The sequence below is a fragment of the Nannobrachium achirus genome (assembly GCF_963921795.1).
Source record: "Nannobrachium achirus genome assembly, chromosome: 10".
Lineage (NCBI taxonomy): Eukaryota > Metazoa > Chordata > Actinopteri > Myctophiformes > Myctophidae > Nannobrachium > Nannobrachium achirus.
In genome coordinates this window covers 32,885,225-32,912,716 of record NC_137819.1, presented here as the reverse complement: position 1 = coordinate 32,912,716, position 27,492 = coordinate 32,885,225, and the positions used below count along the sequence as shown (strand labels likewise).

The following is a 27,492-nucleotide window of genomic DNA, read 5'->3' as shown; positions in this document are numbered from 1 at the left end:
AAAGTAATTTCCCATGCATTGAATAGTTTAAGTTCTTCACAACTCAGTATGTAACAGTTGCAGGATTTATAATGCCTGATAAAGTAGATGTATTACTGTACACATTTTGTCATATCTAAATGTATATTTTATTTTGACATCATCATCACTTGCACTGGCTTTTCACACAGGTGCTGTTCGAAATCAAAAGAAACAGTGCACCTAATTCATGATCAAGGTTACATGACCTCCGAATCTGTTTTCTTAAATTATTTATTTCTCTTAATTAGATTAATTCATAGACACTCCCAAGAGAAAAAAAGGGGCTTGACCTACGAAGGTGAATATTGACTCTGGACTATTGACGAGTTGTCGTGAAAAGTTAAAGGAACCTGAGGACTCATGCTCAATCAATTGCTTAACTGACTAAAATGGTCCCTCTATGCCTGAGATTTTCCTGTCCACAATACCAAGTATTTGCTGATGCTGGTAAATTGGGCAGCGTCATTCAAAAAGGGTGAATCTCTCTCTCTCTCTCTCTCTCTCTCTCTCTCTCTCTCTCTCTCTCTCTCTCTCTCTCTCTCTCTCTCTGTGACTCTCTCTCTCTCTCTCTCTCTGACTCTCTCCACACGCACACACACACACACACACACACACACACACACACACACACACACACACACACACACACACACACACACACACACACACACACACACACACACACACACACACACACACACACACACACACACAGTGAGCCCTGAGTGAGTCTTAGTGTGACATTTCTGTTTTCGGTTATTGTGGGGAAGGCTTTAGCTGAACATCAGATCGACAAGCTCGCAACGCGTCACAGTATGTCGCGTTGTGAGATTGTCGATCTGCTATTTTGGATTGATGCTGGGGTTTAAGTGGTTAAGAACAACCTAAAGCTTTTTGTAACTATGAAATCTATTTTAATTATGACCTTGGAATGTTTATTGAAACCATTTACTGAAGTTTACAGAAGCTCAATTTGAAATTATATTAACCACTTAACCCCCACATGGTTGACCGGAGTCACTCAGGGCTCTATACCAGTGGTCCTCAACCTTTTCAGGCCGCCGATCCCCAAAACAATTATATTTTAACTGGGGACCTCCCTGACGAGCACTAAGAGTTGAGGCATTACATTTTGTATAACACAGTTAGCAGATCTATTTTTTTTTTTCACAATTTCTGCCTCTAATATTTAACAATTTGCCCAATGTTTAATTTGTCATTTTAGAGGTGTTAAAAAGTCCTTAAATTGTCACTTTAGAAATGTGCATATAACCTCGATACACTTAAACCTTAATTTGGTTTGTTTACTGTTCAGTGTAGGCCTACTGTTGAGTATGGAAAACAATGTTGCACATTAAGTTAATCATTTGGGGACCCCCCAAAATAATTTGGGGACCCCCCCTGGGGGTCCCGACCCACAGGTTGAGAACCACTGCTCTATACTAGTGTCTTTCTGTTTGCTGTTATTGTGGGAATGCTGGGGTTTAAGGATGCTGGAGTTAGGTTAATGTGAATCTACAAAAAATCACCACGGATTCAGCACCACGGACAGCTCTAGTTAACGCCCGCCCCCCTTCTCAACATTTCTGAGCAATCGCGAAGCAGCGAACCAATAGTTAGAGGAGCAGGAATGAGCCTTATTCGTTGCTAGTGGATACGGCCGAGGCAGCAGCAGCTTCAAAGGGCTTGTTTACACAGAGCAGGAGAGACATTCAGTCAGCTCAGCTGTGATGCACGCTGGTGGAGGGCTCTGCACACTGGAAGAACGTAACTCTGATGGGATACCGTTTCACACGGAGAAGACGCGCGCCTAGACAGCACAAACCTACCGGTCGTTGAGAAGAAATGCCATTGCAGCGAGCAGCGAATGACATGATTGAATGCGTTTTTTTCTAAGAGGGAGAGAACACAAATAAAGAAACACAAAGATATCGCGTTGGGTGCTGCAGCACTTGAGACGAATCAAGTTTTTGAATAGTACAAAAAAAAACAACAACCCCACAGGCACAGACCTATTATAGTCTACGTGGAATCGTGGATCAAAGCCCAGGACGAAATATGGAGAGCGAAAACTACTTGCCGGAGCTACTGGCAGAAAAGGACACACTGGACCCGGCATATCACCACTCTTTAAGATTACTGGAGCAAGGTAAGCACCCGGTTGCAAACAGTCAGACACAAAACAGTGCAACCTGACTTTGGTCGTTGCCAAAGCAGTTAGATAGTGTGTTTTAATCCACACCTCCGCTGTCAGTTTGGAACTTTTCAATAGGCTCGATCATGCTCTATCGCCACGGCTGTCTGTGGCCACAGACTTAAGCACCGTGTAAAATGAGCTTAATGGTGCATGTGGAATCAGTTTTCTACAGTAGCCTGCAAGGAAGATTAGTGGATATTTTCTTTGGTGTCAAGTCCAAAGAACGAAAACACGTTTTTTGTGTGAGAGCCTATTTTGACACATAGCCTAGTCTGCATCGTGTAGCCTAATCTAGCCTACTGGTGACTTCAGCATGGCAATAAGGATGAGAGTGAGCTATCCTCCTGGCTCCGTCTAGTAATTGTGGACCACAGTCAGACACTATGTTACGCAGAAATGAAAAATGTCTGAATATATAGAATCCTTTAAAGCCAGGTGCCTTCTGTTTCCCTTCTAAATCATTTCACTTTGATTATGATTTTATTTGGAGATAGTCTTCAGTATGCTTTCATTAATGTAGGCACCGGCCACATGCAGTTTGATTCTGAGTCTGATTTGTGTAATACTTAGGTATAAAATAAGCCCTAGGCTTAGCCTAATATCTCAGGGAGTGCATCCAAGCCCTAGCATCCATGACATGTGCACCCTCCAGGTACTGTATAGCCTTGACGTTTTGAGTGTACCACCAGGTTGTTATTAGCCTTAGTAAACTGGACATAAGTTGTCTCTACATGGTCCTCTTATTGTTTACCCTACTACCCCAAATCTCTACAAATGTCCCCCGGAGTAGGGATGCTACGAGGGTTCAAGTGGTTTGACGCAATAGAAAGGGAAGTTGAGCTAACTGTGCAGAATTACCGGTAATCTTAAAATAAGTTACAGTAACTATTGCTTTCTACCCTGAAAGATTGATAATGTATGAATGAATGGACCATTCCAAAGCGATTTGAGTTTGCAACTTACTTAGAAAAGCGCTATAAAAATGCCATCCATTATGTCCAGCATGTTCATGCTCTTCCTTTTTTTTCAGTCTAAAGCATCTGATGTTCAAGAACTTTTTTTGTGTGCACTGGTGTGAAGCAGGGGTCATCCAAATGTACGGACATGGACACATGTGTCCATGGCGAATTTTAGATTTTGTTTTTACACATACAGTAACATTATAATGTTCTTATTTTGATCCTTAGGCCTACTGAACATCAGTCTCCAGGCTTTCTTCAGAATATGTATGACACTGATTTACTATGACACATTTGGAGTCCACTATAGGAATGTGGTTCTCAAACGTTTTACTTTCAGGCACCAACAAAACTCTGAGAGTGTAGAAACGGGTCCATTTGGTTCCATTTTTACATTCTCAGAGTTACAGAACCTGTAATGGTCATAGCTAGCTCTTTATGTCTACTCATTTTGTATGTCCACGCCAGACCGCATGTGAAGATAGTAGATGTTGGTATTAACTACTGTTGCAATAAAGGTGCAATAACTTCAGCATGGTCATCATCAGCATGGCGTTAAGTTGAGAGAACCCATCTGTCAACCCCACCCTTCCTTTTCCCACTCATCATCATTTTGAATTTGAAATGTCTCTTAGTGACATAATTGAGTGGCATTTTGTTAGCTTAGGCAGATCGTTTTAGAGCGATTTCCTCCCATTTTCATTGGACTTCTGTGCATAATGGCTCAAAATACAGTTGGGCTGATATAGAAATTGAATATCAGCGCAGAATATCATTCAGTCAGCTCTTTCACTTGAGGTGAAATCATTCCAATGAGTGAGGATGATAAGACTGTCATTTACTCAGCACTACTTTATCATCTGCTTCTGATATTCAAATCCAGGGTGGTCTGATTCTGGGAACACATTACTTCACTCACTTTCAGACAGACAAGTTCCAGTGAAATCTACCATGCAGTTCTGTGACCGTCACTTAAAGTAATGTCGTAGTGATGAATGCTGTATGTACACGAAGCTGGAGGTGGATGTCTGATTGTCCGATGATTGTCCTGATTTTGGAGGGTCCTAGACCAGATGTTTGACCAATATTGTATTTGAGAACATTAGGCTTATATGCAAAAAAAGGAACACAAATAACAATTTGATAGATAAAAAAAAACTATATTTTATTAAACCACTTAAGCCCTATTAAAAATGTAAAGAAAATGTGCAACCTGCCAGCTGCCATCCCTATTTTCAAAATATAAGTATAGGTGATATTGTTTTTTGAAAGATTTAAAAAATAGTAGATCTACAAGCTCACAACGCAACACAAAGTGACGTTCTGTGAGCTTGTTGATCTACACTTTTTTAAACCTTTAAAAAAACTTTCACCTATACTTACATTTTGAAAATAGGAATGGCAGCTTTCAGGTTGAAAGTGGTTAACAGTTGTCCCGAATGGCATCAGCTGCATAATTGCAAATACCGATGTCAAATAAGTCAAATAATGGCTGATACATCAGCCTGACTGATATACCGGTCTGGCTCTACTGGATACCATCTTAGCTTAACATGGTTTAGAAAATCTGTGGCACATTAGAAGCCTCCATGCAAAGACAAACAGTGAAAAAACCCTGGATTGCACATGGCTCCAATATGCTGAAGTTTGTGATATCCCTGGTGTGGAGCAGATTGCATTTGGACATTATCATATGCAGCGGCATTAATCCATGACATTTTATGATCCAAGCAACACTCTCTGGTGCACAGAATCTGGCCGAAACAGTATGCCACAACTCCAAAACTGTAAATACTGTTATCTCTCTCTTACACAACAGATGGCAGGCGATGCAGTTTAATAGAGCACTCCTTCTGCCATCTTGCTGATGAGCTCCGGACTTGATTATGCAATTGGCATGGGGACGCAAATAGAGCTAAAAAAGAGTAAGCGTGCAAACAGTGGATAATATGAGGTTACTCGCATTTGTCCGGGGGAGAAATTAGCAAACCTTTAGTGCTCAATGATGGGAGACTAGACAGGCAAACAGAGTCCAGAGGGAAGCATGCACATCCCAACAAACATGTACAGGTGCTGGACTAAAATACATACATTTATAAGAGGAAGGGAAGCCCGCACACTGCATAATAGCTCCCAATTGAAAAATGTATTACATTAAGTGATCTAGATCACTTAATCTAATACATTTTTCTACTGGGAGCTATTATACAGTGTGCAGACATCCCTTCCTCTTCTAGACTAGTAGACAGGCAGCCTTGGTATGTACAGTGCCTGCACCCCTGTGAGGGCTCATTTATGATTCGTCACACAACCAAGTCACTCGTCAAAATGCATATATTTAATACCTTTCTTGCTGAAAATACACATACCGTAATTTGTCAAGCAACAGCGTGGTTGTGCAGAAAATTATACTTTAATTTTAGGCCTAGGATTATTGACTGTTTTTAACTATTGAAAAACAGCAGATATACAAGCTCACAGCGCGGCACCGAGTGCCGCGCTGCAAGCTTGTAGATCTGCTATTTTTGAAAAATCATGAAAATTTGAATTTTGACCCGATTCTATAAGTGTCTTTTGAATCCTTCTAAGGTTTTTTGAAAAACCTATGTTTTTATGTCAGCAATCTGGCTTAGCCATCGTCAAAGAAAAGGTCCTTTTCACTTGAACTGGAGCTCAGTTAGTCCGTTCTTGAGAGACCACTATGTCAGTGGTTCTCAAACCACTTCATGTGAAGGACCCCCGAAATGATATTTAATTGGCCACGGACCCCCATCTCAAAATATTTAGTTCCAGGGAGGGACCACCCAGAAGCAAAATTTGAGTTACAAACGTTCGCTTTGAAAATACATTTATTCAAAGATTTGCACACATTTTCACAACTTTTTCAAAAATAGCAGATCTACAAGCTTGCAGCGCGGCACCGTGAGCTTGTATATCTGCTGTTTTTCACTGGTTAAAGCATTCAATAATTCTAGGCCTAAATGGGTTAACCCTGCAGTGTCACCAAACCTAGTAGTCGCTTCCACGTGTGGAACAGAACAGAATATACCCGATCATGTGGAAACATCTTGTGAAAACACAGAAGAGAAATAGAGCCGTCAGCCTTTTTAAGACATTAAACTATACATACTGTCATACGTTTTTTCCTTCTTTTTTGCCATTTACATACTAATATGAGCCTCTGAGGTATGGTAACATCTTTGGAGACGGCAGTCTTTCTAGGCATTGATCACTGGCCTCTATGAACAGTAATGAATCTGGATGCATTAACATTCTCTATCATCAGTGTCTTCCTGTGTGATGATACAGAAGTGAGAATTAATCTTGCGTGTACGTTTTCATACCTAAGATATGTTTCTATTTGCACACTGCAAACGTCACATGAATACCATCTTCGTAGACCGGTTGTTTTTTTCTCCCCCCACACCTCCAAATAGAATTCACATCCACATTGCTCGAAACCCGAAAGCACCGCCGTTATTGTGTTCATTTACCGAAGAGGTAAAGGTCAGAAGTTATAGTGCAATGAAAATGGAGTCTTCTATTCTCTGTCTGGATCCAGAGCAAGCACACGCAGCACGCTACAGTATATGCTTCAAGAAAGACCTCTGGCCCAGTTAACCCTATACTGCATGTTCTATCTCCCTCCATTTATAATTGGATGTTCCACAGCAGGTACCTCGGCACAATGTTTGCATTACAGTAATGACCCCGGCTTGCTTGGGGTATACGCGTGCAAAGGAAAGATCTTTGAGGCAAATCATCCGCTATTATACTGTACATTCCCTTGGCATGAACTGAGCACAGGTGTAAAAAAAAAAAAAGAGTATGGTTATTTCAGACGTCGGACTCCAGCATAATTAATTCATATGTTTCCATCTCCTTCTCAATCGAAGGCGGGGGGGGGGGCCGGGGGGGATATTTTTAGACGTGCCAGAATTGTACCCTGAGTGAGTGCAGCCGCATCGAAGAAGGGCTTTAGAATGCCCAGAAGTGAACAAAAAATAAACCCTGGCGTGGGATCAAAGGCAGAGATTCTTGTTTTTGTGTTGGGAAAACATCACTTGATACACGCGATAATGATCAGTGGCACCGCCACCGCCGCGGCCGACAAGCGCGGCCACACGCCGAGATAATGGCACAGAAACCCGAAGCTGGACTCGTCTGAGGCCAAGGGCTGACTATACCACCGTGATGTGACCTCCAGATGTGCTGAACTACACACTTGCACTTGGTCGATGTCGGGCCGAAAAACTTGTATCTCCATGTTTCACGTTTTTATGTGTTTTTAGGTCAATTTAATGCCCTACTGTAATTTGCCGTACAAGTGGCAGAAAGCTGCTGATACAAGCTCACAATGAGTTAATTGCGTCTCGAGCTTGTAGATTGGCTATTTCCTCTATTTTTGTAACATTTTGAATATGAATGGTAAATGGTGATTTATATAGCGCCTTTATCCAAGGCACTTTACAGAGATTGTACGCTACACTCACCCATTCACACAGCAACGGTGGAGTAAACCATGCGAGGCACCAACCAGCTCACTGGGAGCAACTAGGGGCTCAGAGTCTTGCTCAAGGACTCTTCGACACTAACTCTGGGGGAGCCCGAGATCGAACTGGGAACCCTCTGTGTTCTAAGACGGCAACTTTACCCCCGAGCCACTGCTGTGAAAGTGGTTAAGTGTGTCTGTGGGGTTCGTATGAATATTAAAACCCAATGGTTTTAATAAGATATTATATTAAAATCAATGGCTTCTATATTCTCTTATTAAGATATTAATAAGAGCTTGCAGGTTCTTTCTTTTCTCCATTCCCTGATTAAGTAAAGACGTCGGGACATACAAGGTTTCTGTGCGACAGACAGCCGTGACTTGCCAGTGAACTGCAAACAGCCACTTTGCATTCAGACACGTACGTACTGTGTAGTGCGAAGGGGTGCGGAGTGGTGCTGCCTGCGGTGCTCAGAGGTGCACACAGGGCTCAGTCTCTCCTCTCCAGAAGCTCCCACAGGATTTCGGGCAGGGGGGCTGGGGGGTAAGGGGTGGGGGGGGGGTAGTTGAAATGTGGGCTACAACGAAACACAACGCACGCCCCGGCTATAAAAACCTAATGGCATGTCATTTACAGATGTGATGAGTAACGCCACCGCACATCGATTCCACTGCTAACGTTCCCACCTCGTTATTGGAGTAATAATGAGTTGACACTTGATGCTGTAAATTTCTCACTTGGATGTTGGCGGGGTGGTGAAATTAAATCGCCTTTTTTTTGTCATAGTCTCGCGATAGCAGACGATCGGAGATAATGTACTGTAGATGAAATTGCTTATATTGGTACGGTTAGTATACTCCCAAGGGCTCTAAACGTGTATAAACGAGGCCCCTAAACGAGGCCCCTACCCTCCTGTTTTCCCTGTACACTTAACTCATTTAGTGCCACCCAGTTCACCACTAGAGGGCGCCCAGTGGCCATAGAAAATCCCATAGAGATATGCTGGTATATGCAGAAGCCCTGCAGCCATGACTTGCCTGAACACTTTCCTTTGTGCATGTACAGGAAGAGGATGAAGTTAGCTTGAAGTTAGCTATTGGCTACCAAGCATTTTAGAAGCCTTATTTTCGTCAACTTAGCCATGATTAAACCTTGCACACCTCATGCATGGGAAAAAAACAGAGAAGAATGAGCTCTAAAAAATCCAATGCAATCCTGGATTGCATTGGAGTGGATTTGTGCAGTTTGTTCACAGCTTTCAAACAAAAAAATCCGATTGGAAATTATGTTTTACATGTTATGTAAACAAACATGGCTGCCCTGTATGTTAGATGGGGTTGTATGGGGGTGGAACATGCAAAATCGCGATTGAAATCATGTTCACTAGATTTGATGGGGTCCAAAAAAAAAAATTCAAAATTTTTTTTTTCAATTTTTTTTTTTTTTTTTTTATATCCCGAACTAGTTCGGGATAGGCACTCTGGGATGCGATAATATATCCCGAACTAATTCGGGATAGGCACTCAATGAGTTAATATCTTCGCCGAAAACATAGTACAAGCTCACAACGTGTACAAATCACCATGCATTCTTCTATTTTCGGCAAAGACTGGGGATGCTAGGGTTCAAGTGCTTAATCCCCTGGCCACCCGATATTATGGAGAATAGCCTAGAGATTTGATTTCACGTTCATTTGAATATCGCGTTGAATTATTATCCAAAGCCACTCACTTCGACCAAAAGTTTGTCCCGGGTGCAAAGTGAAGCAAAGACCTTAAAAGCACGCGAGCGTGTCATTCTCATTCTCATTCTCATTCTCATTCACTGAGCGGGGCTGCAAGCCCAGACTGGCAGAGCACCAGGCCTTGAGCATCTCTGGGCTTGATATAGTGTTGTTGAAGTGGACAAATTACCATGTAAAACACACTGCTCCAGAATAAATGGTGTATTCATATTTCAAACGCCATAAAGAGGTGCAATTTCCTGCCTTCCTTCCACCTGCAATGCATACAGTACATTCCTGAAGGCCTGCCTTGAGCCGTCGTTGCCCCCGGGACCGCTATCAAAAAGTGTAGAGAGAGGACTCTCATCCAAAAGCATTCAGGCATGGCTATCTTAAATAATGCGAAACAGCACTTGTTTATAGAGAGAGGACTTGGGGGGTGTGATTCTGAGGGCCGGTATTCAGGGGGCATCTCTGGTAGCCCGAAAAGTTAAGGTTTGTGTGTGTGTGTGTGTGTGTGTGTGTGTGTGTGTGTGTGTGTGTGTGTGTGTGTGTGCGTGTGCGTGTGCGTGTGCGTGTGCGTGTTTTTACAACACTTTGTGATAATTTTCAATCGATAATTTAACACAACGATTGATTAATAATCAATCCCTATTTTGGCCTTGTCATTATAGGCCAAATTAAATATCACAAATAGTGAAAATAGCTGATCTACAATCTTGTAGATCTGCTATTTTCACTATTTGTGCCTGACACATGTGTGCGATGAATTTGCAGTAACTTTTTTGATATATAATTGTTTCTTAAAAAATAAAAGAACACGCTTCTCGATTATTCAATGAATCAATCATTGCAGCCCAATTCAGCCAAACATACTGTACCTTAAATTGCAGGGTGGACTCAGAAATGACCTAGGTCTTGGCTTGCACTGTAATGTTTTCGTTGTTGTCGTTTGTTGCTGCTTCAGGCTCCCCTGCTCCTGTTATGGGTTCATCAATCATTGTTATATTGGATGATAATTGTAATACTGTAGTACTATACTATGTGCAGTGGTGTACAAGACTAGAGCCAGACGATACCGGTTTGGCTGAGAATATCGTCCCTCATTTACTTTATCTTTATGACATAATAATGACATAACCACTTCCAATCTGGTGTCCTTATTTTGTCACTATAGGCGAACATGTTCGTGGCATGTTGTGAGCTTATAGATCGGCAAAAAAAAGGGGTAGGACTTTACAAGAGAAACTTTGAATAGGGTGTAATCTTTTTATCATTACTATTTTTATTTTGGCATCAGGCTCAAGCTCTACACAAGACAGTACACATGAAATACACATGAAGACTGGGATTACAACTTAAGTGATCATATGAACACAACTGTCCCTTCAGAATGACCTGAGAGTAAAATAAGGGTCAACTGATTAGCATGAAAAAGCCCAATGAGCAAAAGAGCCCCCAGGTCTGTTAACGGGGTGAGAGACAAGAGGGAAACAGCAGAAGAGAGAGAGGATGGGTATTGGCAGAGAAAGTGAGGCGCCCTTCACCAGTCAAATGTTATTTCTAAAGGATTTTATGAAAGTCAGTTGCTTAAGAAATATGTTATCTTCGTGGAGAAACAAAAACAAATTGAGGCCTGGGATGAATGAAAAGGAATATAGGAAATGGAAACAAGAAGGGAAAAAAGTGGAAGTTAAAGCTTCCCATGATAGATGTGATAAAAAAAGGAAATTATGTCTTCAAGCATAAAATAATGATACACAATATGTGTACCCGTTCTACTGTAAATGGGTTAAAAGAAAAATATGATGGAGAAATAAAAGCTACGGTTGACCCCATGCTTCCATTCAGTGCTATATCAATCTTCCTGAATCAAAATTTATTTTGCTAAAATACATTTTGGACACCGCAGGCGCACTAAGCTCTCAGGTGAATAGCTGGGAGGTACTGATGGATCTTCCCTGATAGAAGGACTATTACTCCATTTCTTTTTACTTTAGTAAAAGTATAAACACCACAATGTGGAAATATACTCTGTTACTTAAGGAAAAAGCTGGTATTCCAAATTAGTAAAGATACAAAAAGTATTCCCATCAAAGTATACTTTGACTACAGAATGTATATATACAAGCTCACATCGCGCCACATCAAGTTTTGTAGTATTAATCTAAATAATCTAAAGTAACTTTTAACACGTTTTCAATAGTGGGGTAAAATCGTGAAATCGTGATTGGTGTACATACCTGTACGTGGGTCAGTGACGTGACGCCCCAAAAAATGTGTTTTTAAAAAAACTTTAAATTGCAGGCATAAAAGTTATTTACTTTTGTTCTACTCACTCTCAACCTTATGGAAATACATTTTGTTTTTAGATATTTTATTGGAATCAGACTTTATTCAGCAGTTTGTTGTACTTGTGCCTAAAATCGTCATATGGTGTGACATGAAAATAATTGTTCATAAAATGAAAGTACATCTTTCTTAAGTTACTCACTTTATCAAAGTCCTTTATCATAACTAACCAGTGATCCACTATAGTTTTTTGAAAATTAATTATATCTGTATATTTTTTTCATAATCGACACTCTTTGTGAGGCCCATGTTCATGATCTTACAACATATTTTAAATGTATTCTGTCAAAACTTTCTCTAAAATTACACAAATATTTGTGACTCTTCCTGATAATATTCTCTATGTAATCCATAAACATTTTTTTGGTTTAATCATTAATAAAGGTATGATTTTTCACTATTTGGAATGTCACACCAAATGATTTAGTGTCACACCGTATGATCATATCTTCATGTGTCAAAGCAAACTGTGTTTTAACCTACCTATTAGTGAGTACTGAACTTTACTGATTGATTAAACAATTACCCAGGATAACATGGCCTTAATATTTCTGAACAGGATATTATTGTAGGGCTTTAACATGGGATAAGAAAGAATTGTAGTAGTAGATGGATGATGAGGATGTGCACAGGAATGCTTCGCACACCTAAGTCTTCTGCCGGCCCACGGCAGAAGGATCCTAAAGAGACAATAAGGCGCATAGCCACACTTGGAGCCAAGGCAACATTTTATTAACACCAATTAGTGGAAACAGAACTCAGCATTCAGGTAAATTGCTTTTTTCCGAAGTCTCCTGAACTTGAACACAGCATTTTGTGTTGAACAAATGTAATTAGGAATCATGACATTACACCACATCTCCACTAGCTAAAGAGTGCTGGGTTGCGCAACTCCGAAAATAGCTGATCTACAAGCTCTCGCAGCACAACGTGTTGAGAGCTTGTAGATCAGCTATTTTCGCTAGTTTTGTCTTGGGTCCTACCTTAACACTGTCCACTGTCCAGTCCAGTGAGTGAAAGTACAAAAGTATTAGATCAGATTAGATTATACATTTAGACTGTATTGTACATCAGCCAGTCGTATTTGGTGAGGGTAGCAAACCGGCTGCCTTGTTGCGGTTCTGCTATGCCACAGACAACCTCCTGCTCTTCGTAGAAAATGCTCTCTCCTTGCTGGGTCATTGTTTAGTTTCTCCCTGTACTTTCTCGTTCTCTCAGCACTTGTCATTTTCCAGCTGACAAAAGAAAATGGAATGTATAGTTTAAGACAAAGAGAAAATATTGTTTAGATTGAAACAATATGTTAAGGTTTCTGTGAAGGGGTTTCTGCTCTGTCTGATGAATTTGAAGTATCACTGAATGAAGCTAAATTACATTTTATGTAAAAATGTTTAAAACAAATGTTTAAATGTACAAAAGAAACATGGAACTTTGTTATTTATTGTTATATCTGTAGTTAAATACAATATAAATCATATGGTGTGACAATCAAGTCATATGGCGTGACAAGCAGACATGTCACACCATTATGATTAAGTGTCACACCATATTACGTTTTCTGCATTTAGGTTTACCTTGAGGCTACTATGTACACATTAGCATGCTAACAGCATGCTAGCTATAACAAAGCAACCTAGATCTACATGGAAATATGACCAAAACTTCAAATAACTTAAGCTTTTTTTAATGAAAAGGTGTCACACCAACAGACATCCAAAGTGGTGAGTTTGTCAAAGTTTCAACAAGATGGCATTTCATGAAAATGTTAAAATCATAACTCACCTCAGACACCTGTCTTGCAGTTGTGCTGGGAGTGCTGAATAGCCTTACAGAAGAAGGACCTCTCTAGCCAATAGGTGTCCAAATAATTGCCTGTTTAATTTGTCCAAACTAGTGTCACACCAAATGATTTTGGTTTGGGGGACAAAATGTTTTTGATCAGAAATGACTGAAAACATTATGCTTTGACTTTGAAAAGATATAGGCTCACAAATAGACATTTGTTTAGCCTAAATTCATTTTCAAATGATTTTTAGCAATTCTTTTTCTTAGTTTTATTCAAGTTCCCACTTTGAGAAACAAGGTCAGGACAGTCACACCATATGAGTTTTGCCATGTTTGGTTGAAAATTCTGAAGAAATAAGGAATGAAATGTTTTAATCTTGAGTAAGTTCACATAAAGCTTAATGTCCTGCACAATATTCAGAAGGTTTTTGACAAATATATTTTTTATTTATACATGTTTGACACCGAGGACAGCGAAAACGTTACGTCACGTCACCCACCCACATGCCAAAACGTCCCGCGATGCTTGGCCAAGGCCAAGCTTTGCGGGACATACGGACGGACATATGGACGGACATTCGGACATACACACAAAACCAGATGTAGGAGCCGTTACCAACGCTCAAAATACAATATTAGCCTCTGAGATGTGGAGTAGACGTACAAAAGTACAGAAAATTGGAAATACTCCAATAAAGTAAAAAAAAAAAAAAAAATCTCAATTGTACCTAAGTATAGTACTTGAGTAAACATACTTAGTTACTCTCCACCACCGTCTGCAGTGACCTTCTGTCATCATCACTGCAGCAGAGAACGAGAAAAGTCTGATTTCCCAACTCGCTCAGAAGACGAGAGAGTGTCGCTAAATACATTCGGTGCTTACTTTTATTTCTCGATTCTCCTTTCGCTGCAGTGGCGGCACGCAGCCTCCCCCACCTCCCCGCCACCACCCCAAAACATCAACAACAGTTGTTGAGTGTGTCTTATTTCCTGATTTCCTGTTGTGTTTTCTCCGCCTAGACAGAGTCACTAGAGAGAGTTGGAGGCGTGTTCTAACCCACTGCTGTGTGCTCCAGCGCACAATGTTTGGATCTGCATGAGCCTTTGCTCTGTATACTGCATAATCAAAGTCCCTGTTGTTATTTCATATCAGCACTCTTTCATTCCATTCCAAGTAATTGCTTTGTGTGCTACCATGACATCAAATTGAATTATTGTAACATGTATTTTTTACAGGGGGGGGGGGGGGGGGGGGGGGGGGGGGGATTCTGATTTAGGAGAGTCCCCAGACTGCCGATTATTGCTATGTTGCTATTCTGTTCAATTAAATGATTATTATTATATATATATTTTTTTACTTTTAAGCAAAGAAATACAATACAAATGTACATAAACAGAACTTTATTTTATTGAGCCACTTCCACTACCACCACTATTGAAAAATTAAAATTAAAATTTATATATTCAAACATTTGGTCAGGAAAACTTCCCAAAAAAAATAAAATAAATAGGGACACCACACCAGGTTGAAAGTGGTTATTGGAACTGCATAATTGCTCATACCATGAGAAACCAACAAAGTAAAATATGTATTTTTTGTGTACTTTGGAGTAGTTTGGCTGCTTTGATTCGGAGAGGTCCTTTTTGTGCCCTAACCTTGACGACCAGCACCCCCCCCCCCCCCCCCCCCCCCCCCTCTCCTCCCTTTACCTCTTCTTTATTTATGTGCTTTTGTGTGGTTGGCACCAGAGGATTGCACTGGATTAGCTTCTCCGCCTTCCCAGCTGATCCGACCCGTTTTGTGTAATCCAGCTCAATTTAATTATGTTTATCGTTCCACCTCGCTGGAGCCGAGGAGCGGCGGCACACCTCGACCAAGATAAGCCCGGGGACCTTGTGCCTTTTCACTGGCAGGAGTGTCTGCCGGCGCCTGTTGCTTTACAAACAGATGGTGTAAGTCACCTAGATCTTCCCCGGTAAACACTATAACAGAAGACATAACTGTAGGAGTGAGTTTTCAGGTTCCCTCTCGACCGTGTCTGGGCTTCCGATTGTGTCACATTGGACAAGCGGAGTATATCCGATGTTGAGGATAGTGAGTTGTTTGTTTCTTTTGGTTGTTTTTGTTGCTGCTGCTGCCGCTGCTGGCAGAATTCACCCAGTTTAGCGTGTTGTTATCCCTCTGATATACTGGGATGTGGCTTAGTAGAGAATGTTAATGTTTATTCTGTGTATATACTCCTCTTTATTACTTCTCTGAGTCTAAATCCCAAGCAGCCAATATCAAAAAGCTCACAATAAGACCCTAAATATAGTTTTGGAAGCACACCAGCAATAGACTGCACATTGCAAAGGCACACTGCAGGCCAATGTGTTTTAAATTACTTTCTATATATACAGTATTTATATATTACTTTCCTTTTCTCCCTGAATATCACCATTGTGCCGCAGGCAGCATGAAACATGCTTGGACGTTAAGCGTATTCAGGCCATATGACTTATTCAATGTATATTTTTATACAAGCATCTTCTCACAAGCAACCTTCAGTGGCTGTGTAATTGTGCGCTGCTGAGCAACAGATGTGCTACGCAGGGGCGTCAATTGGGTATGGCAGGGGTATGCAGCTGCCATACCCTGAGTCCAGGGGGTAAAACAAAGGTTACTTTTAAATTTAAATCCATGAATGTCTCTTTGTCTATCTGTGCTGGTTATTATGTCGTTAAATTACAGTAAAATAACTACAAATGCAAAATTTAACAAAATGGTCACTTTAACAAGGCATTTATTCTCCACATCTTGACAAAATGGTATATTCCCAGGTTCTGCAGGTCAGCTGCACAGGTGCAATGCATTATTGTTAATTGTGACACGCCAAGTTTAGCTGCACTTGAACAACTGTTCCAGGCTGCCATATCCAGCCCAAGGAACCGTAGAAACAGGGGAAAAAATAATATGTACTTCTTAAAATAAAAGTATCATGCCTGTTGCTAAGGTATGGCAACATGACTGGTGTCTTGCACGGGCGCCTTCGCAAGACACCAGTCATGTTGCCATACCTTAGCTTTTTCTGAACTGACGCCACTGCTGGAGAAGAAAATGAGAGAACAGGCCTAGCATCCCATAAAAAAAATAAAAAATGGTTTTAAAACGCTTTGGATAATCTGTTATTTCCGGCCAACTTTTCTTTTTTGACATTCATGTTTTTCCCTCCTTTGTATTATTTTCATTTTGTAGCCTACTGAGGATTTAAACTGGGAGGAACTGTTGAGAGCTATAGCGCTTGGGCTTTACAAAGGGACCCGATACACAAACGGACGGGAACTAGAAGACATGCACGTTGTTGGTCCCACATTCCGTGCGGCGCAATGCATATAATTCCAATTACATTCCGCTGACACCGGGTCTATTATCAGTACAGTGGTTTGAAATACTAGCGAAGGGACAAAATGTTACCTAACCATGCATAAATAGTCCTTTCCTTCTGGGCTTTCTGAGCATTAATGCCTGAATTATACAGTACTTAGTTTCACAACAGCGTCCCGTGCTAAAAATATACAGCAATGCTAAGCGCTGTGAGCTTGTAGATCGGCTGCTTTCAACGCAGGATATAAGCGGGGGTCACGACTATCAATCAGGCTCGAGTTTCTTGCTCACCTTAAGGATATATGAAAAGTAGAGGAGGCAAACACTGGCTGCGGTGGTTCAGTACTATATATGCACTTTAATGAAGTGAAGGTGGAGGGATACATCACTAAATGAAAGTTAAGTGCATTTTCTGGGTTTTTGGAGCAAGAAAAGTTCGTCCCATGATGTGCGGAGAAAGGAGAAGACGGATGCTCGTTTACCACGAGTGCCAAGAGACCTCTTCCTCAAGTCCTACTGGGCTGCTTCTTTTCACTGCGTCTCCCGTCTCTATTTTAAGACATATGAAAGTCTAATTGTATTCAGATTTTGGGGACGTCTCTCCTCGCCCTCCTTTTTTTTTTCTTCTGAGAGAAGAATTGCCCACGCGATCAAACTTGTTAATAATAAAGCGGAAAAAGATGGAACACCATGGTGCATAATGAATGATTCGTAATAAGCATTTTTTTAATATATATATATTTAGAATGAGAGCTTTCAAGTAAAATTACCGAAGGCTTATTGATCGTGGCACAAGAATGATCTAATTTCCCTCCCATTTCCATAAATAACTAGCAGATGCAGCATGCACAATATTTTCTCCCGTTTACATTACATTGTAGTGGCGATCGGGTATAAAATGCTCATTAAGTCTCATAGGCAAAGCATAAAACACGGGGGTCAAGTATGGATTTAATCTCCTCGTAACAGGCGACGGTTTTCTGGTCTCCTCGGTAATAAAAATCACTCTCGCCCGCTGCCTGCATCTCTTTGGCACCAAAACTGATTGCTTGTAGTTGCACCTCAACCTCGCTACTTGGCCGCTCTGCTTGTTAAAGTTTGACCTGTGTTTGGCCTACAAGGAGCTTGTTACAATTTGACCTGCATGGGACTACATCTCTTTCTTGCTTGTTAAATTTCACTCCTTTCCGCCTGCTCTCATTCGCCTTCCCTCCTTGCCGTATTCCAGAGCATCTTAGGATATGTCATTGTTAAACAAAGCCCTTTGCAAGCTAGGCCGTGAGTCTGTGTGAGAACACAATAGCCAGCAACACAAGATCTATTATCGGCGAGGGTAGCGAGCGTATCATATCGCACTCGCAAAGCCGTCATACACACAGCGCGTCTCCTGACAAAAATGATTATAATTATATTCAGCAGTGCAGTCCACACGGGCAACGCCTCCCGTTTGTGGACGTGTCAATGGAATCAAGGCGAGGTGAAAGGATCGGGATCAAGCTTATAGATCGGCGGTTCACATTCTTCCACGATTCCACCGGTGGGCCAGGGTTTTAATTGCTGTCTGACCAGCGGGACTGGGGCTGGGTGAAGACAGGGGGTTGAGGACGGGGGAGCGAGCGAGGGAGGGAGGAAGGGGATATGGTTTTCTTTCACTGTGGTTGTTGTATTGACAGCTTCTCATGCTGGTGGAGCTGATAAGAACCCAGGAGCCAGGGAGACACATGGAGCAGTGGATCATGTTTCCAGCCCAGGAACCAGAGCTGTTTTGGGGTCTTGTGGCCCGTAGAGGTCCTGCATACCCAGCATGTTGGGATCAAACAGAGCACAGGGTGGATGAAATCTGACAGAGGGAAACGATATCACTCCGAGAGTCCACGCGCACTGTGAAATCCTGAGCGTAAATTCACCCATTCAGAACGGGTACACATTATTGTGTATCATTATTTTATGCTTTAACTATTGAAAAATAGCAGATATACAAGATCACAGCACGGCACCGAGTGCCACGCTGCGAGCTTGTAGATCTGCTGTTTTTGAAAAATCGTGAAAATTTGAATTTTGACCCGAAGTGTCTTTTGAATCCTTCTAAGATTTCTTTGAAAAACCGATGTTTCTGTGTTGGCAATCTGGCTATAGCCATCGTCAAAGAAAAGGTCTTTTTCACTTAACTGGAGCTCAGTTAGTCTGTTCTTGAGAGACTACTATGTCAGTGGTTCTCAAACCTTTTCATGTGAAGGACCCCCAAAATGATATTTATTTGGCCACGGACACCCATCTAAAAATATTTAGTTCCAGGGACCCCCCCAGAAGCAAAATTTTAGTTACAAACGTTGGCTTTGAAAATACATATATTCAAAGATTTGCACACATTTTCATGACTTTTTCAAAAATAGCAGATCTACAAGCTTGCAGCGCGGCACTCTGTGAGCTTGTATATCTGCTATTTTTCACTGGTTAAAGCATTCAATAATTCTAGGCCTTAATGGGTTAAATTCCGACCGTATACACTGCTTGGTCCTTTTTACACCCTCGAGTTAAATTGACACTCTTGGGTTTCAGAGCAGTTGGCTGTGCCTGAGCAGGCGGGCCTGCAAGCAACACAAAACAATCAAATGCACCTTTTTCATAACTGAAAGCCACTTAACCCACATTAATTGATTAGTGACATATACCATGCCATTCAGTTCTCCTTTACACTGTGTGTGATCTACAGTACAGTATGGGAAAACAATTTCATAAGCCAGAATTGCATCTCGTTAAATTGTTCAAGCAATGTGATTGTTGAATTCAACTCAATACCTCAATGTTACAATTAGCCACCAGAGGTCCCTGACGTCAGGCATTATTAGGCGACGCTGTGTGTGTGTGTGTGTGTCGTTATACCAGAGCTTGACCAGCAAGAGAGAGAAAGACAGAGAAAGAGAGTGGGAGAGCTGGAGAGAGAGAGAGAGAGAGAGAGAGAGAGAGAGAGAGAGAGAGAGAGATAGTATTAGCCACGCAAGAACCTGGCCAATTTTGGGCAATCGAAACCTGAACATGCTCGAAACCTGATTGGTGCACGATAACCAATGCTATAGGCAAGCTGCTTGTATAATAATAAGCAATCATCTATTTCTGTCACTCCTGATATTCTTCAATTAGTTCACATTTCCCTCCACATTTTTTATGCCCCTGGAGCTGAAGAATACACATGTAGTTAAGTCTGTGCCGTACAGTAGATCTGCAGTCATTTCCATGAGTACATTATTCCCACTGTGCTACTGAGGTCGCCCAGTGAGAGCTAATTGTGCCCCCTGCGGTGAGGGACGAGCCCCCAACGTGCGAGGAGCCATCCTCCGCTCATCGCAAGACACGGCCTGTTGAAATATTCTCATCAGGCAGCCAGCTTTTAAAGCCCGGGCTTGAGTGTTGAGTAAATAATATTTTGTGCACACCGCTGTTCATCAGTGGTGGAGGAAGTATACTCACTTCTTTGTTTACTTAGGTAAAAGTATCAATACCGCAATGTAGATATACTCTGTTACAAGTACAAGTCTGCTAAATTTACTTGAGTAAAAGTGCATAAATACGCTTCGTATTTATATATAAGTAGGAAGTAGAAAGTAGCCTACTCATTATGCAGGATATCCCATTTCACATGTTTTCAAATGTATTATATATACATATATATATATATATATATATATATATATATATATTCTATTGAAAATACCAGATCTACAAGCTCACAATGCGTCACATCGCCATGCATTGTGAACTTTTAGATTGTCTATTTTCAAATGGCCGAAATGTACAGTATGTAGGGTTGAAGTGTTTAATGTAATGCGTTTTGCAATAATAATCAAAATCTAGTTCATCTACAAAGTGAGATCAAATATTGTAGTGGAGTAAAAGTAAAATATTTGCCTTTGAGATGTGAGTAGATGCAAAAGTACGGAAAAACTGAAATACTCCAGTGAAGTAAAAATACCTCAAAATTGTACAGTGTTTGAGTAAATGTAATTCGTTACTTTACATCACTGCAGGCAACCAGCTTTCAAAGCACCGTCTTGAGTGTTAAACAAATAATATTGTGTGTACATACCATGTTTCCTCCCGTTAGATGTTAGTTTGACTATTCGCTGGGATTCATTTATATGCATGAAGCTTGCGCAGCCGCTATTTGCGGCGGGCGTCACCGGCGTACGGAGAAATTAAGGCCTCATCCCACCGCACGAGCTCATTCACACATGCACAGTGACCGCAACTTAACAAGTCACATCACATCTTAACTCCTCTGTGGGTAAAAAAGGCAGAATCTCTCCCGCATGCACCCCAGTGTTATTCAGGCCCCATCTACCCCAGATGGTTTTGGAAAGCCAAGCGCTCCCTTCACGTAACACAAATAACCCCCCGAGCGTTTCGCAGTGTCTGCCTCATTATCATATTTATTTAAAGTATCATATGACCCATTTCATTCCAACATGGCTTCTCTCGTCATGATTGAGTAGGCCCATATTTAAGTGTAGTCCCACGAGGAAGCGCCGTTTATAATGGGAACATTACTGTTCAGTGCAGTCGCCGGCCCCCCTATCCCCTATCATTAAAAGAAAAAAAAAAGCAAAATGCAGGTTCCGCTTTTAGCCGAGCATTGTTTTACTTTAGACTGACTGCTCTGTTATGGATAAGTTCAGACAACGCTGACTGCATACATGGAGCCCACAACATTTCCGTCGAGGGAGTGCAGGAAATTGAACTCCAAGGATCAATGGTGCCGTACGTCATGTAAGCAACATGTAATGAAACGCTTCCATAATATACTGTAGCATAACGTTGCTGTTGGGTAGGAACCTCGGATCTCCATATTTCAACTTTTTATGACTCCCCTCTCCCCGTAAATGAATGCCCTACTTCTTCGTACCACAGTGCCACGTAAAAGGTGCACATTGTGAGCTTGTCTTTTTTCTTTTGAAACATTTTGAAAGTGAAAGCTACAGTAAATTGGTTTAATGGATGAATATTTAACTAATTAAAACCGGGAATGCCTCTGTGTTATTTTAGATTTCTTTGGCTATTCAAAACTAGCAGGTATATGCCCGGACGGCTGGCATCGTGGTCCGGTCACCTACTGTAGGCTCAATGTAGCCTGACCTCCCGATTTCTCCCGATTTCCTGTCAACCTAAAATGCCCCCAAAATAAATCTTACGAAAAAAGAATAGGTATAGATATACATAAGCTTGAGCTTATAGATCAGCTATTTTAAAAAATTGTGAACATTTATGCGAATCTTTGAATATATATTTCTTTCAAAGTGTAACATTTTAACTCAATATCTTTGCTTCTGGGGGTTCCTGGAGCAAAACATTTTGAGATGCAGATCCACGGCCAAATACATATAATGTTGGGGGTCCTTGACATGAAAAAGCTTAAGGACCACTGATACAGCAACATAAGTTTTTTTCACCAGGGTTAACAGGTTCAAAGTATTAACAAGAGCATGTGAATAAAGTGACTACATTTTAGTTTTCTTTTATTTAATTTCCTCTTGAACATACAAGGTTTCCATCGCAGCAGCGATGATGATGTAATGGAATGCTTCCATAATACAGTGTAACTACTTTTGCCTGGTGGCCGGCGCTGATAGATAGATAGATCCATGATGATGGTGGAATGAGAGGGCCACTGTGCTGCTGCCCTTTGTAATCTGACCAGTCTAATGGGCTACGTCTGATGGATGGCCATGGACGCACCGATAATACAGGGAGAAATCTGTCTGATTGCCAACACTGGTCATCAATGTAACCTTTAATGGTTAAGTCTGTCACTAGGCATCTAAATCCTGTCCACAATGCCCACACTGGCCTGTGGCAGTTCATGGAAGATTAATAGCACGCAACCTGTCCAATCGTTGATCGGAATTATCGAACGTGTTCTCCCCTGGATACCTTTCTCAGGGCATCGGCCGTGCCTTTACGCGCGCTATCGATCCGCTGCTCACAAATTTATGGTTATGTTTCTTCAATTTGCACAAAGGCAAAAACATTGTTGTCTCCGCTAGCATTAGACATTGACTTCTTGGGAAGCTTGTTCACAATGTAATGGGCCTGAGCTCTATCCATCCAGCCTCCCACTGGGTTAAATGTAGTGCTTTAGTGACATGGCCATGAATATAATGCTTGTTATTCAATCCATCTAATTGACCAAGAGACCTCCCCAAAGCACTGGATTTAAGAAACATTTGCAATAGGGCTATCATCGTGGCTAGACTCAAGTACAGGAGATACTGGGTAAATATTTTGTAATATCTGTTTAGTATTGGTTGCCGTCCAATACGATGCCCCGCAACCTCACATGTGAAATTCATAGGTACGTACGTACCCAACCCATACAAAATGAAGAATTCTTGACTATGATATCTTGGGCTGTTTTTTGAATGTGCAAAAAGCAATAGCAAATGCTCAGCTTCAGCCGTGAGTGCAACATTTCGTCACTGTCGGACAGAAACCTTGTATCTCCAAGTTTCAAACGTGTTACTTTTCGTAAAGTAAAGCCCTGCTTCACCATACAAGACTGTCGCAACAGTCGCGAGGCGTTGTGTGCTTGAAGATTGTCTATTTTCACTCGTTTAAGTCATTTCTAAAATGATAATAAAAAACGAGCGGTTTTGGACATACAAGGTTTCCACCCGACAACGACGATTTGCCGGAGAGCCCGGGACGAGCGGTGGGGGACACGGTGCGGCTAACACCTGACAGATGTGCAGACAGGAGGGCTTTAAACGGTTCAGGGTCAGGAGCGTCCTATAGGAGCTGGCCGCGTGACACCGGTGTACCAAGTGTCATTTCACCTGGGTCTCAACCCTCGCCACCCGGCCTAATCCACCCCACTCCACCGCTGGCCCACTGGCCCTATACAGCCCCTAACTTTAGCTTTTTTTTTTTTTTGCCGGCCTCGAATTACTTCATCCCCGGCAGGCAGCAGCACTGCTGTTGGCACCGGTGAAACATTTAGCCCCGTCGCTCCTCCATCGTCCCGTCCCCCCCCTCCACCACCCCATGCAGCCTCCTTTAGCTTCAATGCATGGGGGTTTTCATTACCCTTGCCTTCGTCAAATGGCTGCGAGCGCTGGACTGATACTTCAACTGAGACATAATTAATGAGATGTGCATGTCTAGGTTCTTTTTTTCCCTCTCCCCTCCTGCTCTGAGCAGGCAGTGAGAGATGTGTCTACAGGGACGTTATAGTACAGGAGCTAAGGCCAGAGCAGGAACCAGAAGGATATTCTTAGCTACATGAGTAGGTGTTCGTGAGTAGGGGGAAAAAAAAGAAGTTGCGCTACTGATTACCAAGTAGCAAATACACTGTATCTATACAGTATCTATATAATAACTATCCAGTATATACATTACCAGGCCTAGAATTTCATCGTTTTAGGGGCACGGCCATTTGGCCTTTGGTGGTGTCAATTCTTTTAGGGCACAAAGGCCAAATGCTAGGGCAGGAAGGCCATCAAATAAAACAAAGTTTAGTCCATTGAAATAATTCATTGAATTTAAAGCTATACTGTGTAAGTTGCTCAACTAGTGGTCAGTAGCTCTATAGCAAACCACGGTTGCGTCCGCGTCTTTCGGACGTTTTTCTGGTTCCTGTGCGTTCAGGCATTCCGGAGAAACGGACTACTTCACCCGAGTATATGCTGTTGTTTTGTTGAGGCAAGCTACTTCCTGAGAAGTCAGCAAAATGCGCTGTGATTGGCCGGCAGTGTATAACCCTCGCTGTGATTGGCCGGTAGTGTATGATGACGTAATTTTTCCGCGAAAACCGGACCCCGGCGAGGATCACAGAAAACATATAAAGAGAAGGCTTTAGAAGCTGAAAATAACGGAGTGGGTGTTCTAAAACTTTAGCGATTTAACAGTTAGGACAATTTTAAGATTTGTTTTATAAAAAAAGTTACATGGTATAACTTTATGGGTGAATGATGATTTTGAAATGTAGACTGAAGTGAAAAAAAAGAAAAAAAAAGATAGTAAATACGAAAGCTGAGAGGGAGAAGGCGTAGATGAAGCAATTCATAACCCATTTTTCAAAATTGCTTTAAAAGTCAAGTGTAATTATTGTTATTATTTCTATGGCCATTTCTGAACTTTTGTCTACTTCCTTACCTTCTTCACTTTCTATGTTTTCCAAATGATGGCTTTGAACTTTACAAAGCACTCAAGATAATTAGAGACCACCGGTCAGTATTCATTTGCTTAACACGTTGCAAGCCGCGGCAGAACCCTCTGAACAGAGGTAGCGCCGAAGAAATAAGCCATTTATTTACAAACATGTTTTAAAAAAACAAAGCCCACATGATAACAACACGTACTGGAGTGCTCGACACAGCGTACATATTCATCCTGCAGAGGTCGGCGATCTTACTTTGGCGAGGCGGAGGGGAGATCAATTCCATTCGTTTACGTGCGGCGAAGCAGGGAAAGGAGCGATAGAGAAGCGGCGCCCAAACGTGATTGAAACCGCGATCCACGAACAGAGACAAAGACCAGCCATCTTGTTTGAGCTTCTTGCTGAGTTTCAACACTGGGGAGAGGATGAGGCTCCTCCTGGCCAGCCATCCATCCAGAATGTGAGTCAACGGCGTGGCCTGCTGGATATTAGGAGTATCACACCCAGCACCAGAAAATGACTGTCAGAGCATATTAACCCTTTCAGATCGCTCCAAAAAGACACAGAGAAGAATTTCCGATGTTTTTTTTTTTTTTTATTATAATTTATATCAAAAGTCCGGGAATAGACGGCGTGGCTGATGGGACCCAGTAGGAAGTCCGAGGGAGTACGGCCAGGCTTAGAAGGTGTTAATGTCAGTGTTAATAGAGCTGCGAAGTTTGAAGTCATTTACAAATCCTACCTGGTTCCAAGCTCACAACGTGCCTATGTAAATCGGCTATTTGAAGTATTTTAAAATGTTTTTCAAAATAGTAAAAAGAAAAAAGGCAAAGAAGTTTATAGCGATAAGGGATAGAGCTGAGAATCTCAACGAAAGACACTGTTGTCTACATGAGAAGAAAGAGACACTGGTGTCTACATATTGACAAGAAAGAGACAGAAAGGAGAAAGTGGTACAGTAACCTGGGGCATTAAGGCCACATATGGCCTCAGGTCATGCCATTGTTTTGAGGGGCACAAGGCCAAACTGAGGGGCAATGGCAGCCATGGCCTTCATGGCCTCCCTGAAATTCCTGCCCTGTACATTACTATACATATTACACAATTACTTTAAATAGCTACATTAAAGAACCACCATCAATGCGTCATATTCCTGTCTGGAATCAGATTCATTATGTGTTCAATTAGTATATTGAGGTTATTTGTGATTGTTTATTGTGGCATTTTTTTGTTTTTTTCCTAAACTGTTTCCTCTTTTAGTTTTTTCTGATGGTACATTATTTGTTTTTAATCTGTGCATGTATATTGTATACAGACATTTTGTTCTGTACAACAATAGCGTAACTTGGACAAAATAATAAAGGCATCTTGCGGATTAATGTGCTCCTTCCATATCAAACTCACACATTTTCACAACCAAATAAAAACAAACTTTTGAATGTATTATTCTGATGTTGAAGCAGCTTAGATCAATGGTTCGCAACCTGTGGGTCGGGACCCCCAGGGGGGGGGTCCCCAAATTATTTTGGCTTTTTAATACCTCTGAAATGACAAATTAAACATTGGCTTAATTGTTAAAGCTATACTGTGTAAGTTGCTAAACTAGTGGTCAGTAGCGGTATTGCTTTTTTCAGCAGTTTTTCGCCCAGAGTCGTCGCGGACCACTGCCGCGGACCACCGAAGCGGCGCCGCAAACCACCGCGACCGATACAAATCCGTGGAGGGGTAGAACGCATGGTAGAACGTAATTTTCTGGCCAGGATTTGGGGATTAACTCATACCCTGCCAAAAAAGAAGTTTCTATGATAAAAACGTCTTTAAAACGTCTTTTTCACTATGGACCTCCCTGCCAGACGTCTTCTGAACGTCTTTAAAAAAAAAAAAAAAAAAAAAAATGGGAAAAAAATTTTGGACCTCCAACAGTGTACTAGGCATGATCGCGATCGCGAAATTGCATGTTTAACCCCCATACCAACCCCATCTTTCAAACATGGCAGCCATGTTTGTTTACATTTGAAGAAAACATAAGGGCTCCTTTCTCCTGAATGCCTGAACGGATTTCCAAGCGGATTTTTTTGTTTGAAAGCTGTGAAAAGCATGCACATGCATAGTGCATGATCTGTGCACGAATGTGTGCACCAGCGTGCACACTATTTTTTTAACCCTTTGTTGGCGAACCGGCAATATAAGAGGTCATCCCACTTTAAATATGGCACCGACTGAGTTAAGAGGTTAAGAATCCTTCACCATGGTAAACACTGTAGCTGAGCGAGGCTACTTCCTGAAGACCATGGCAGATAAGCTGTGATTGGCCGGTAGTGTATCGTGTGTATGATCCGCGATGTGATTGGCCAACGTATACAGATGATGCAGATGACGCTAGGCCAGGATCATAGAAAACATATAAAGAGAAGGCTTTAGAAGCTGAAAATAACGGAGTGGGTGTTCT

The 27,492-nt window shown here is 41.6% G+C and overlaps 1 protein-coding gene across 1 annotated transcript in view; it reads left to right on the top strand.

Annotated features, from left to right (window-relative positions):
- Positions 1-2,079: 2,079 nt before the first annotated feature.
- The window catches only part of khdrbs3 (KH domain containing, RNA binding, signal transduction associated 3), a gene marked incomplete at both ends in the record, with an annotated part of 177,506 nt that continues 152,093 nt past the window's right edge, over positions 2,080-27,492 (top strand). Inside the window, one exon of the mRNA XM_080735716.1 lies at positions 2,080-2,170. Coding sequence (XP_080591842.1) covers positions 2,080-2,170 — 91 coding nt within the window. The remainder of the gene's footprint in view (positions 2,171-27,492) is intronic.